Source organism: Peromyscus leucopus, chromosome 1, assembly GCF_004664715.2.
Source record: "Peromyscus leucopus breed LL Stock chromosome 1, UCI_PerLeu_2.1, whole genome shotgun sequence".
Taxonomy (NCBI): domain Eukaryota; kingdom Metazoa; phylum Chordata; class Mammalia; order Rodentia; family Cricetidae; genus Peromyscus; species Peromyscus leucopus.
The window spans coordinates 5,284,970-5,300,484 of NC_051063.1; the positions used below are offsets into that span (position 1 = coordinate 5,284,970).

Here is a 15,515-nt window from a genome sequence, read left to right on the forward strand (position 1 = left end):
GGTGCCATATTGCTCTTTATGTTGTTGAATATATTCTTACACTGCTGTCTACTCATATGGGTTGGGGTAGTTATAGGTATAGGAGTTTCTTTTTCCAATCAGTGCATGTGGTACCTGTGCCTCTGGGGCCTCTGATGCCATCAGGGATGGTTCCAGTCTTATATTTTGATTGGATAATTGAGGTCATTAATATTTAAAAATTTTATTGAAATGTTTGTATTAATTGCAGTCATCATTTTATTGACTCTTGGTGTTGTGTTTTCAGTAGTACTTGATAATTATGGCTTCATATTTCCTTTTACAGTCTCTATGCTATGCTCATTCCTCTCATCAGTCCAAAATATTACTTCCTGTATTTTCTTTAGCTTTGGCTTATTAGATATAATTTTTAAAGGCTATTTATGTTATGGAAAGTTTTTCTTTCTCATTCAATAATGGCTGGTGGTTTTACTGGGAATATTAGTATAGGCTATATGACATGGTCTTTTAGGGTCTGAATGTTTTGTTTCAGTCTCTTCTGGCTTTCAAAGTTTGGAATGCTTTACTCCAGGCTCTTCTGACTTTCAAAGTTTCCATTGAGAAATCAATTGTTAGTCTGGTAGATTTTTCTTTGTATGTGAGTTGTTTTTCTCTTTAACTTTCAACATACTTTCTTTGTTATTTATACTTATTATTTTAACCATGGTGTGCCATGGGGATTTTCTTTTCTGTTATTGCCTCTTTGGTGTTCTGTACACTTTTTGTATCTGTATTGGTGTGTCTTTCTTTAGTTTGGGGAAGTTTTCTTATATGATATTGCTGAAGACCTGGTTTATTCCATTGACTTTGGATTCTCCTCCTTCATCTATGCTTATAATTTGAAAGTTTTTTTTTTTTCACAGTGTCACACATTTATATAGGTCTGGTACGTTTTATTATTTTTTTTTTTTTTTTTTTTTTTGTGATATATATTTTTTATTTTACAATACCATTCAGTTCTACATATCAGCCATGGGTTCCCCTATTCTCCCCCTCCACCCCTCCCCTTCCCCAGCCCACCCTCCATTCCCCCTCCTCCAGACAAGTCCTCCCCGAGGACTGTGATCAACTTGGTAGACTCAGTCCAGGAGGTCCAGTCCCTTCCTCCCATCTGGTACGTTTTAAAATGAAGATATAATTAATCTTTCATATTGTTTATATTTTTGTGGTGAGATCTGGGCATGAGAACTTCTTTTGTTAGTTTTAAGTCAGATACGGGCAGAGAAGATTGGGATAGAAGACAGGATGTGTGTGTGGCTTGGGCCTAGAGGTTGAAAATAGCTTAGGTGGTGGAATGGAGCCAGGTAGACGTAGGAGAATGGGCTGGTGTACAGATGTACCTCTTAGTCTAAGCCTTGAGTGTAGGGGTGGATCTATATGAGTGGAATTTTTGGATGTGGTGTGTGGGAGACCTGTGTATTGGGGGTTAGGTAGGGTAAGTCCTGGCAGAGTAGTAGAAGTTGGTTATGGCACAGGTAGGGGTGGCCAGACTCATCCAGGGTACTGGATATGGGACTCAAGCTAGATCTAGTGGGTTGGGGAGGGTGCATATATGGGGAGTGTCTGATAGAGTCATTGGGTTGGATTCTGGAGAAGGATGTGGAAGATCTGGCTGGGTAGAGAGGTTGGATAGGGTGTAAGTTTTAATGCTGTTGGTTTAGACCCAAATGTTGTTCCAGATCCCATAAATATGAATGGTTATTATGGATAAGTATAGTGTTCTAAATTTGAAGAGAGCTGAGAGGGACAGCAATGCTTCACTATTTGATTTCCCTGGGGATGAGTGTGGGGGACAGTATTGACAACACAAGACCCCAGAGTCTATACAGCGTCTTTTGGCTTTGTGTTTGAGACCACTATTTGACTTTTTATTTTGTCATCTACAAACATTGTTTTAAACCATTTTCAAGCAAGGGTTACCAGCAAAGGCAGAAAACAAATCTCTTAAACAACTGTAACCCCAGAATATGTTGCCTAAGAACCTGGGTAGGCTGGGATAATGTTGAAGTATTTGGGAATGATGTGCGAATATTTGCTCTGTGTGTCCAACTAGCTCCGGTCTCTCTTCACTTCAAAACACATTTATCCATATTTTGAACCTCAAGGAGTTCATTATAAATGACATCAATGCTTCTCCATATTTTTTATTAGTAAAAAGTAACACTATTTATTAACTAAAATAATATTTAGTGCTTACCCCCATTGCACGTGTCTCTTCTTTTAAGATATAAGTTCTTGGTATTTTATTTGTTTGCATTTTGAGTTAGATATGGCATAAAAATTATAGAAGATGAATGGGCTGCTTTCCTGTAAAGGGATACAGAGAAAAAAGTAATACTAATTATTTCTGAAGAATGTATTTAAAATGGAAGTCCCTGTTAGACTACCATAGATTTTTTTTTGAAAATAGCTTTATTTTTAAAAATGTAAATCAAGTGTCATTGATTTTTATTATGTGGTTAATTATTTTCTGGAAAAAAACAAGAGCTACATCTCAGATTGTTCCTTCACCATGGTCTTTAATGAGATAGAGCAGATACTTTGAAAAATTAAAAAAAAGCGTACGTGTGCTTGTATGTATGTATTTGTGTGTGTGTGTGTGTGTGTGTGTGTGTCTTCAGAAGTGAGAATAGGGTGTCATACTTCCTGGAATTATAGCCACCGGATGTGGGTGCTAAAAACTAAAATTAGGTCCTAGCCAAGAACAGCAAGTGTTCTTAGCTACTGAACCATCTTTCAGGCCTAGAGTAGATTTTTTAAAATATAGTTACTGTCCTCTCATTGTCTTTATCTTTTCTAGGCATTGCCTGCCCCTCCTAAGTCCACTGGAGTCTTGGGTTCCTGACTGCTGTTTTTTTCTCTCTCTTAAGAACATGCCCCATGATGACACTTAGGGTATTCACCAATCTGAGTGGACTTTTTGGAGCCCAGTGCCTATAGTGGTACACCTTACACAGCCTTGGTGCAGGAAGGAGGGGCTTGGACCTGCCTCAACTGAATGTATCAGGCTCTGCTGACTCCCCATGGGAGGCGTTGCCTTGGAGGAGGTGAGACTAGGGGGTAGGTTGGGAGGAAGCCTGGAGGGGAGGTGGGAGAAGGGATGAGAGGGGACCTGTCATTGGTATGTAAAATGAATAGAAAATTTCTTAATAATAATAATAATAAAAGAATATGTCCTCTCCACCATAGAACAAGTATACAGCCAATTCTAGTTAAGCCAGTGGGTGTCACAGTCAACTATGTTTAGTATGAAGGTAACACAGTCTCATTCTTGGCTGGCTTCTTGAGCAAGAAGTAGCAGAGCTCTCATGCTGCCTTATGGAAGAAGAGCAGAAGGAAGGCAATGTGTTGCATCTGGCATTAGTCATATTGCTAAAGATGAGCCTAGTAGCTGGTAGGTGACTGAGCTGACTGGTAGGTGATGGTTCAGAGAGTTGCTGCAACCAGCTTCATTATTGTCCCCAGCTAGTCCTCCTCATTTCCATATCAGAAGACTTTATACCATGTGGCTTGTAGAATCCCCCTTCACCCCATTGGAGAAGTATATCTCTCTACCTCACTGATAATGTGTTAGACAGCGTGACATTGAGAATGACACATTGTTCCTGAGCCAAAGCCTTTTTACAACACTAGAAGTTTTCATTATCTGTTTTTCTCATTTCCCTCTTCTGTGAGGATATCACTTCTTGGGATTTTTTCTGTTCTTCTATGTGGATATCAGAAAGAGGACATGAGCAAGCTCACAGGCTACCATCAGCATTGAGAAAAACTCCAGCAAGTGGGAAAAGAAATGTTTGCTTTTCAGACCCTAAAATAGCACACTCACTAACACTCTGATTCAAACATTGTAGGCTATGTGGAAGGAAGGTATATGGGGAGATACATTGTCAGGAGACTGTGGGAAGGCAGAAGACTAACATTTAGAAAATAGGGGTTCATTTAAAAAAGGCAAAACTAGCAAGCCTACCAGCTTGCCAGGGAAGCAGGTAGACAATTAAGCTCCAGATCTTCACTCTCCTTCTTCTCCTCCAAATCCAATCCCCAAGTCTCCTGCAACAGACCACCTGCTGTGGCCTCCCTTCCTCTCTACTCCCTCCTCTGGCAGATGACATAAATCTCCTATAGCCTCCCTCAATGTCCCATCCCTTTGTCTAAGCAGCATCTCCCACAGGCATTCCCTGGGAACCCACTACCAACACCAGTTCAGGGAAACAGGTAGCCAATCTTCAGATTTTCACTTTCTCTTCCCACATCTAAATCCAGTCCCCAGTCTCATCCCCAGTTCTATAGCAGACTACATGCTATGGCTTCTTCTTCTTCTTCTTCTTCTTCTTCTTCTTCTTCTTCTTCTTCTTCTTCTTCTTCTTCTTCTTCTTCTTCTTCTTCTTCTCTCTCTCTCTCTCTCCTCCCATTCCCAGGGGACTAAGAAGATCTCGGGGGCAGACCCTACTTTCCTCCCTCCTGTTGACCCCTTCAGCCCCCCAACTCTATTCCTAAGTGTCAGCTGCTAACATCTAAAAACTCATTCTATCTGGAACCCTCAATGGCCACACTTGGCAGGATCTCAGAAGCATTCCCTACCAGGCAACCCACAGTAACCACACTCTCTTAAGAACCAGAGAGGGCAACAGAAACCAAGGAACAAAACACCCACCCAGCAAAGACAAGACTAGATGTCAACACCTATAATTATAGTCATCCTAAACCCAGATGCCCAGATACCAGCATAAAAACACAAACAATAACAACCAAGACAATATGTCTTCATTAGAGCTCAGCTAGGAAGCTGATTTTAGCTCTGTTTTAGAATCTTTTTTCCTCAGGTTTTAGGTGGAAACTCTTGCCCCAAGTTGGGCGCCATTTGTAGCTAGAGTTTTTCTCTGGGTCCCGCCAAGCCCCGGGAGTCCTGTAGTCCACTTATAAAATAAACAAACATACGCTTATATTACTTAAACTACTTGGCCATTAGCTCAGGCCTACCATTGTCTAGCTTTTACTCTTATACTCAGCCCATTTCTGTTAATCTATATGTTGCCACGTGTTCTGTGGCTTTACCTGCTGCCTTTACATCCTGCTGCCTTTACATCAAGCTCCCTGGATGGCAGGCTGGCGTCTCCTCCTCTCCACCTTCTTGTTCTCTCAATTCTCCTCTCTGCTAGTCCTGTCTATACTTCCTGCCTGGCTACTGTCCAATCAGTGTTTTATTTATCAACCATCCACAGCAGTGTGCCCAAGAAATAGAATATAGCTGAAACACGAGACAAGGACTTCAAAATAGCCTTCATGAATATGTTAGAGGTCCTTATAGAGGAAATTAGTAAATCCATTAAAGGAATCTATGAAAATGCAAACAAGGGCCAGGCAGTGGTGGTGCACGCCTTTAATCCCAGCACTCGGGAGGGAGAGGCGGGTGGATCTCTGTGAGTTTGAGGCCAGCCTGGGCTACAGAGTGAGTTCCAGGAAAGGTGCCAAAGCTACACAGAGAAACCCTATCTCAACCCCTGCCCCCCAGAGAAAGAAAGAAAGAAAGAGAGAAAGAAAGAAAGAGAGAAAGAAAGAAAGGAAGGAAGAAAGAAAGAAAGAAAGAAAGAAAGAAAGAAAGAAAGAAAGAAAATTCAAGCAAACAGTGGAATGAAATGAAGAAAATAGTAAATAGTTCAAGACTTGCAAGTGGAAATAGAATAAATAAAGAAAACTCAAACTGAGGGAAAACTGAAAATGAAAACTTTAGGAACTTGAATAGGAACCTCAGAGGAAAGCCTAACCAACAGACTACAAGAGATGAAAGAGAAAATTTCAGGCAGCAAAGACAAGATAGAAGTAATAGTCTGAGCATATGATAAATTTTGGAGAAAGTTCTATGAGTTGCTGAGAAGCTATAGTCCTTTGTGTTTGGGTGAAATATTCTGTAAATACCTGTTAGGTTGATTTAGTTTATAACATCTGATAGCTCCAGCATTTCTCTGTTTAGTTTTTGTCTGAATGACTTATCTATTGGTGAGTATGGTATTGAAGCTATCCACTATCACTATGTGATGGTCAGTATGTGATTTAAGCTGGAGTAGTGTTTCTTTTACAAACGTGGGTGTGCTTGTGTTTGGTGCATAGATGTTAAGAATTGCAATGTCCCCTTGGTGGATTTTTTCCTCTGATGAGTATGTATTATCCTTCTCTATCTCTTCTGATTAGCTTTGGTATGAAGTCTATTTTTTTTTCAGATTTTATGGCTACCTTACTTACTTGCTTGGAATATATTTTTCCATCCTTTTACACTGAGGTGATGTCTATACTTGACATTGAGGTGTGTTTCTTGGATGCAGTAGAAGAATGGATCCAATTTTCACAGCCATTCTGCTATCCTGTGTCCTTTTATTGGGGGAATTTAAACCATTGACGTTGAGAGAGGTATCAAGGAACAGTGTTTGTTGGTTCCTGTTATTTTGCTGTTGTTGTTGGTGTGTGTGTGTATGTTTCCCCTCTTTTGATTTGCTGGTGAGGAATTATATTGACCTCATAATCAGATACAAAGCAACAGATACAAGAAAATAGAAATAACACCCTGCATCCTTCTGACCACCATGGATTAAAGCTGGATATCAAAAACAAAACACAGAACAAAACAAAAACAAAAAAGCAAAACAATACCCCCAAAACAAAACAAAAAAACCCCAAAACAAAACACCACCACCACAACAAAACAGAAGCAACAGAAAGCTTATAAATTCATGTAAACTGAACAGCTCTCTACTGAATGAAAATGTGTCAAGATAGAAATAAAAAAAGAAATTAAAGACTTTCTAGAATTCAGTGGAAATGAATACACAAAATAACCAAACCTATGGGACACAATGAAGGTGGTTCTAAGAGGCAAGTTCATAGCACTAAGTACCTACATAAAAAATTGGAAAGGTCTTCTTATATTTTTGGTTGTGAGCCTAGCCTTTAACGGCTGAGCCATCTCTCCAGCCCATGGAAAGGTCTTCTACTCGCAACCTAACAGCATACAAGAAAGTTTTAGAACAACAACAACAGCAACAAGAAACCATAAAAAGAAATCACACCTAAAAGAGCAGATGGCAGGAAAAAAATCAAACCCAGACCAAATAAATAAAATGGAAACAACAACAAAAACAATATAAAGAATCAGTGAAACAAATGCCAGTGTAAGAATTTATTCAACAGCATAAGCAATATGGCACCATCAGAATCTATTTGTTCTACAACAGCAAGACCTGAACATCCAAACACAGATGAAGCAGAAGAAAATGACCTTAAAATAACTTTATGAAGATGTTAGAGGCCATTAAGGAGAAAATGAAAAATTCCCTTAAAGAAATAGAGGAAAAGACAAACAAAAAAATCAGAAGAAATCAATAAATCCCTTAAAGAAAGCCAAGAAAAAACACTCAGATGAAGGAAATAGTTTAAGACTTGAAAATTAAAATAATGGCAATAAAGAAAACACAAACCAAGAAAGTCCTGCAAATGGAAAATCTGGGTAAACAAACAGGAATTATAAATGCAAGCTTCTCCAGCAGAATACAAAAGATGGAAGAGAGAATCTCAGGCATCGAAGATACAATAGAGAAAATAGATTAATTGGCCAAAGAAAATGTTAAATCTAACAAATTCTTAATACAAACATCCACAAAATCTGGGATACAATGAAAAGACCAAACCTAATAATAATAGGGATAGAAGAAGGAGAATAATTCCGGCTCAAAGGCACAGAAAATAAATTCAACAAAATCATAGAAGAAAACTTTCCCAACCTAAAGAAGGACATGCCTGTGAAGGTACAAGAAGCTTACAGAACACCAAATAGACTGGACCAGAAAAAAAAACCATACAGAATAAGAAAGAATATTAAGAGCTTCAAAGGAAAAAGGCCAAGTAACATATAAAGACAGACCTATCAGAATTATACCCAACTACTCAATGGAGACTCTGAAAGCCAGAAGGTCCTGGACAGACATTTTTCAGACACTAAGACACCACAGATGACAAGCCAGACTACTATACCCTGGAAAACTTTCTGTAGACAGAAGTTTTCCTGTGTCCTGCAACAGTTTGGTCCCAAATAAACACACACAGGCTTGTATTATTTACAAGCTGTTTGGTCGATGGCTCAGGCTTATTGCTAGCTATCTATTGCAACTTAAATTAACCAATTTCTGTTAATCCATATTTTGCCACGTGGCCATGGCATTACCAGTCTGCTGGAATCTTGTTCCTTGGGCATCTGGATGGCATCTACTTTGGCTCCACCTTCCTCCCTGTATCTGTCTTGGACTTCCCTCCTAGCTATAACCTGTCTTGCCATAGGTCAGAATAACATCTTTATTAACTAATAATAGCAACACATATTCACAGCATACAGAAAGACCATCCCACAGCAACTTTCAATTATTATAGATGGAGAAAACAAGATATTCCATGACAAAACCAGATTTAAACAGTACCTATACACAAATCCAACCCTATAGAAAGTATGAGAAGAAAAATTCCAATGCAAGGAAGTTAGCTGCACCCACAAAACACAGGCAATAGATAATCTTACACCAGAAAAACCCAAAGAAGGGATACACACACACACTACCACCACCACCACCAAAATAAACAAACAAACAAATCACAGGAATTAACAATCACTGATCATTATTATCACTTATTAATAGACTCAATTCGCCTATAAAAAGACACGGGTTAACAAAATAGATATAAAAACAGGATTCATCCTTCTGCTGCACACAAGAAATACACCTTAGCTTCAAAGACAGACATTACCTCAGAGTAAAGGGTAGAGAAAAGATTTTTCCATTCAAATGGATCTAAGAAGCAAGCTGGTATAGCTATCCTAACATCTAACGAAATAGACTTCAAACTAAAATTGATCAAAAGAGATGGAGAAGGATATTTTTTATTTATCACAGAAAAACTCCATCAAGATGAACATTTATGCTCCAATACAAGGACACCCACATTTATAAAACAAACATTATTAAAGCTTAAACCACACATCAAACCCCATACACTAATAGTGGAAGACTTCAGCACCCCACTCTCACCAATGGACAGGTTTGCCAGACAGAAACATAACAGAGAAATAAGGGAACTAACAGATGTTATACCTCAAGTGGACTTAACAGACATCTATAGAACATTTCACCCAGACACAAAAGAATATAACTTCTTCTCAGCATCTCATGGAACCTTCTCTAAAATTGATCATATACTCATTACAAAGCAAATCTCAGCAGATACAAAAACATTTGGAATAACCCCCTGTATCTTATCAGATCACTGTGGCTTAAAGTTAGAATTTAACAATGACATAAATTACAGAAAGCCTACAAACTCATGGAAACTGAACAACTCTCAACTGAATTACCACTGAGTCAAGGAAGAAATGAAGAAAGAAGTTAAAGACTTCCCAGAACTCAATGAGAATGAATGCACAATATACCCAAAGTTATGGGACACTTTGAAAACAGTGCTAAGATGAAAGTCCATAGCATTAAGTGCCCACATAAAGAATTTGGAGAAATCTCATACTAGCAACTTAACATCACACCTGAAACCTCTAGAACAAACAGAAGCAAACTCATTCAGGAGGAGTAAATGACAGAAAATATCAAACTCAGGGCTGAAATCGACAAAATGGAAACAAAGAGAACAATACAAAAAAATCAACGAAACAAAGAGTTAGTTCTTTGAGTAAATCTACAAGACAGACAAACCTTATCCAAACTAACCAAAAGAGAGATAGATAGATAGATAGATAGATAGATAGATAGATAGATAGAGATAGAGAGAGAACATCCAAATTAACAAAATCAGAAATGGAAAGGGGGACATAACAACAGACACTGAGGAAATCCAGAGAATCATTAGGTCATACTTTGAAAACCTGTACTCCACAAAATTGGAAAAATCTAACAGAAATGGACAATTTTCTTGATAAGTATCACATACAAAAATTAAATCAAGACCAGATAAACAATCTAAATAGATCTATAACCCTTAAGGAAATAGAAGAAGTCATTAAAATCTCCCAACCCCCCCCCCCCAAAAAAAAAGCCCAGGCCCAGATGGTTTCAATGCAGACTTCTACCAGAATTTCAAAGAAGAGCTAATACCAACATTTCTAAAATTATTCTACACAAAATATACAGAAGGAACATTGCCAAACCCCTTTGATGGGGCTACAGTTACCCTGATACCCAAACCACACAAATTTGCCACAAAGAAAGAGAATTACAGACCAATCTCCCTCATGAACATCGATACAAAAATGCTCAATAAAGTACTGGCAAACCAAGTGCAAGAACACATAAAAAATCATGCATCATGATCAAGTAGGCTTCATTTCATAGATGCAGGGATGGTTCAACATATGAAAGTCTGTCAATGTAATGCACCATATGAATAAACTGAAAGAAAAAAAACCACATGATCATCTCACTAGATGCTGAAAAAGCTTTTGACAAAATCCAACACTCCTTCATGATAAAGGTCTTGGGGAAATCAGGTATACAAAGAACACAACTAAACATAGTAAAAGCAATATACAGTGAGCCGACAGACAACATGAAACTAAATGGGGAGAATCTTAAAGTGATTTCACTCAAATCACGAACAAGACAAGGCCGTCCACTCTCTCCATATCTATTCAATGTAGTACTTGAAGTTCTAGCTAGAGCAATAAGACAACAAAAGGAGATCAAGGGGATATAAATTGGAAAGGAAGATGTCAAACTTTCACTATTTGCAGATGATATGATAGTATACATAAGTGACCCCAAAAATTGGACCAGGAACTTCACAGCTGAAAAATATCTTCAGTAATGTGGCTGGATACAAGATTAACTAAAAAAAAAATCAGTAGCCCTCTTATATACAATTTATAAACAGGTTCAGAAAGAAATCAGAGAATCATCACCCTTTATAATAGCCACAAATAATATAAAATGTCTTGGGGTAACTCTAACCAAACAAGTGAAAGACCTATATGACAAGAACTTTAAGTCTTTGAAGAAGGAAATTGCAGAAAACAGTAAAATCTTCCATGTTCATAGATGGGTAGGATTAACATAGTAAAAATGACAATCTTACCAAAAGCCATCTACAGATTCAATGCAATCCCCATCAAAATTCCAACACTATTCTCCATAGACCTCAAAAGAACAACACTGAACTTAATATGGAAAAACAAAAAACCAGGATAGCTAAAACCTGTACAATAAAGGAACTTCTGGAGGTATCACCATCCCTGACTTCTACTCTACTATAGAGCTATAGTGATAAAAATAACTTGGTATTGGCATAAAAATAGACATGTGGATCAATGGAATCAAATTGAAGACCCTGACATAAATCTATATACCTATGAACACCTGATTTTTGACAAAGAAACAAAAATTATATAATGGAAAAAAGAAAGCATCTTCAACAAGTGGTGCTGGCATAACTGTATGTCAACATGTAGAAGATTGCAAATAGATCCATATCTATCATCATGCCCAAAACTCAAGTCCAAGTGGATCAAAGAACTCAACATAAACCTAATAGAAGAGAAGTGGGAAGTAGCCTTGAACACATTGGTCCCAGGGACCACTTCCTGAATATAATACCAGTAGCACAACACACTGCGATTGACAAATAAATGGGACCTTCTGAAGCTGAGAAGCTTCTGTAAGGCAAAGGACAATGTCAATAAGACAAAATGGCAGCCTATAGAATGTGAAAAGATCTTCACCAACCCCACATCTGACAGAGGGATTATCTCCAAAATATATAAAGAACTCAAGAAACAAACATCAAAATACCAAATAATCCAATTAGAAAATGAGGTACAGATCTAAACAGAGAATTCTCAACAGAAGAATCTCCAATGGCCAAAATACACTTAAAGAATTGTTAGACATCCTTAGCCATCAGGGAAACGTGCATCAAAATGACTCTGAAATACCATCTTTCACCTGTCAGAATGGCTAAATTAAAAACCACCAATGATAGCTTATGTTGGAGAGGATGTGGAGTAAGGAGAACACTTCTCTACTCCTTGTTGGAGTGCAAACTTGTACAGCCACTTTGGGAATCAATATGGAGGTTTCTCAGAAAATTGGGAATCAATCTACCTTATGATCCAGCTATACACATCTTGGGCATATACCCAAAAGATGCTTAATCATACCACAGAGACACTTACTCAACTATGTTCATAGCAGCATTATTTGTAATAGCCAGAACCTGGAAACAACCTAGATGCCCCTCAACTGAAGAATGGATAAGGAAAATGTGGTACATTTACACAACGGAGTATTACTCAGGTGAAAAAAAACAATGACATTATGAAATCCATCAGGCAAATGGATGGAACTGAAAAAAAAAAAAAACATTCTAAGTGAGGTAACCCAGACCCAGAAAGACAAACATGGTAAATACTCACACATTAGTGGACATTAGGAGTGAAGTACAGGATAACCAACCTACAATCCACAGTCCCAGACAGGCTAGATGGCAAAGACAGCCCAAAGAGGGATGCATGGATTTCCCTGGGAAGGCAAAATAGAAGTGATCTTCTGGGTAAACTGGGGTTGGTGCTGTGGGAATGGGGGAAATGGGAACTTGAGGGAGTGGGTTGGGTGGGCTGGGCATGGGAGGTAGGTTGGGGGCTAGACAGAGGGAGAGAGTAACAAAAGAAACATCCTTTTAGAGGGGGCCATTTTGGGGTTAGGGAGAAACCTGGTATCAGGGAAACTCCCTGGCATCCACAAGGATGACCCCAGCTAAGACTCCTAGCAATAGTGGTAGAGAGGGTTCCTGAACTGGCCATCTATTGTAATCACATTGGTAGCTACCCTAATTGTCATCATAGAGCCTTTATTCACTAACTGATGGAAGCAGATGGAGGAAGTCCTCCTGAAGAAAGGGAGGAGGAATTTTATGAGGGGGGGAGTCAAGGTCATGATGGAGGAACCCACAGTGACAGCTGACCTGAGATCTTGGGAGCTCATGGACTTTGGAACAACAGTGAGGGAGCCTGCATGGGACTGACCTAGGTCCTCTGTATGTGTGTGACATTGTGTAGTTTGGTCTGTTTGTAAGCCTCCTAGCAGTGAGATCAGGACCTGTCCCTGGTGCTTAACTGGCTTTTAGGAATCTGTTTGCCATGCTGGATTTCCTTGCTCAGTCTTGATACAGGGGGAGGAGCTTGTTCCTACCTCAACTTGATGTGTCATGCTTTGTTCAAGTCCATGGGAGGCTTGCCCATTTCTGAATGGAGGCAGAGGTGGAGTGCATTGGGAGGGAGGTAGATGGCAGTTGGGGGCAGGGGATGGGAGAAGAGAAGGGAAGGAAAACTGAGGTTGGTATGTAAAATAAATGAAAACAATGTTAATTAAATAAAAAAAAAAGAGAAAAAAACACTAAAAAAAAGTCTTACTCCACTAAATTGGAAAATCTAAAAGAAATGAATAATTTTCTCAATTTAAGCCACCAGCCAAAGTTAAATCAGGATCAAATAAATAATTTAAACAGATCTATAGCCCTTAGTGATGTAAAAGTGGTAATTAAAATCTACCAACCAAAAAAGCTCGGAGCCAGATGGTTTTAGCCTAGAATTCTATTAGACTTTCAAAGAAGAGTTAATGTCAACATGTCTCAAATTATTCTACAAAATATAAACAGAAGAAATACTGCCCAATTTGTTTTACAAGGCCACAATTACCCTGATACCCAAGCCATATAAAGACTCTATAAAGAAAAAGAATTACAGACTAATTTCTCTTATGAACATAGGTGTAAAAATTTCTCAATAAAATGCTTGCAAACCTAATTGAAGAATACATCAAAAAGATCATCCTCGATCAAGTAGACATCATTCCTGAAATTTAGGGGTGGTCCACCATATATAAATTGATAAATGTAATCCACCATATAAACAAACTGAAAGTAAAACAGCAGCAGCAACAACACACAATCATTAGATGCAGAAAAGGCCTTTGACAAAATCCAACACCCCTTCATTGTAGAGAGAATGAGGTCCACATGCAATAGAGAAACTAGGACTGTTAAACAAGAATGCTTTTCTCTTCAACAAAAGGGATATGCATATTAGTTTTCCATCTAAAAATCTCTGAATGGATGTGTGAATAACTTGCTAATCTTTGCTGTTCTGTGAAGCCAGCCTTCACAGACTCCTGAGCATTGTTTCTTAGTCAATAGAACCCTTTCTTATGAAAGAAGGGCCATGTACTTTGCAAAAGAGTTTGATATTATGCTTATTACAAACACTTCCTTCCTCCTCCCTACATCCTTATCTTGAGCATTGTTTCTCAGTCAATTGAACACTTTCTTATGAAAAAAATCATAGGTGCTTTGCAAAAGAGATGTAATTTACAAAGGAGTTTTGATATAGTCATGCCCTAAGCTTTATTGTGATAACTGTCATGAGAAAACCTTTTCCCAAAGTTGTACTGTGTTTAAATATGTAAAAATAAACTGCTCAGGGTCAGACTCTAGAAGGTTGAACCAGTCCAGCTAACTAAGTTATCCTAAACCAAGTTTCCTTCCTGTCTCTCATGGTTTGTTTCTCTGCTGGCATTAGAGAAACACTTCATAATAAAAGTTCTGGAGATATTAGGGATACAAGGAAATGCCTTAATATAGTAAAATCAGTTCACAGCAAGCCCATAGTCAACATCAACTTTAATGGAGTGAAACTTAAAGCAATTCCACTAAAATCAGGGACAAGACAAGGTTGTCCACTCTTGCCAAACTTATTAATATAGTACTTTAAGACTTAGCTAGGGCAATAAGGCAACTGAAGGAGATCAAGGGGATACAGATTAGAAAGGAAGAAGTCAAAGTATCTTTATTTGCAGATGTTATGATAGTATACAAAACTGGCCCTAAAAACTTCACCAGGAAATTCCTACAGTTGGTAAACACTTAGAGCAAAGTAGCTGGATACAAAATTAACTCAAAAAAATCAGTAGCCCTCCTATATACAAATGAAAAATAGACCAAGAAAGAAATCTGGGAAACAACACCTTTCACAATAGCCTCAAATAACATAAAATATCTTGGGTTAACTCTAACCAAGCAAGTGAAAGATTTGTACGATAAAAACTTTAAGACATTGAAGAAAAAAACTGAAGAAGATATCAGAAGATGAAAGCTATCCCATACTCATGGATTGGTAGGATTAACATAGTAAAAATGGTCATCCCACCACAAGCTATCTACAGATTCAATTGCAAACCCCATCAAAATTCCAAGACAAGACAATTCTTCAAAGAACTTGAAAAGACAATTTTCTGCTTCATATGGCAACACAAAACACCCCGTATAGCTAAAACAATGCTGAATAATAAAAATAGGGCTGGAGCTATCACCCTTCCTTATCTTAAATTGTGCTACAGAACTACAGTAATAAAAACAGTATGATATTGGCACTAAACAGATACATTGATCAATAGAATCAAACTGAA

The 15,515-nt window shown here is 38.2% G+C and overlaps 1 protein-coding gene across 7 annotated transcripts in view; it reads right to left on the minus strand.

The window, feature by feature from the left end:
* The window catches only part of LOC114703442 (membrane-spanning 4-domains subfamily A member 12-like), a 44,164-nt gene that overhangs the window by 25,781 nt on the left and 2,868 nt on the right, over positions 1-15,515 (minus strand). For 4 of the 7 annotated variants that reach the window (XM_028884291.2, XM_037204836.1, XM_037204835.1 and 1 more), the window contains exon 2: positions 2,216-2,325. In XM_028884291.2, the coding sequence (XP_028740124.1) occupies positions 2,216-2,275 (60 nt within the window). In that variant the 5' untranslated portion in view covers positions 2,276-2,325. Of the gene's footprint in view, positions 1-2,215; positions 2,326-8,230; positions 8,310-12,469; positions 12,576-15,515 lie in introns of those variants that run through there. The other 3 variants (XM_037204826.1, XM_037204823.1, XM_037204827.1) reach the window with 2 other exon arrangements.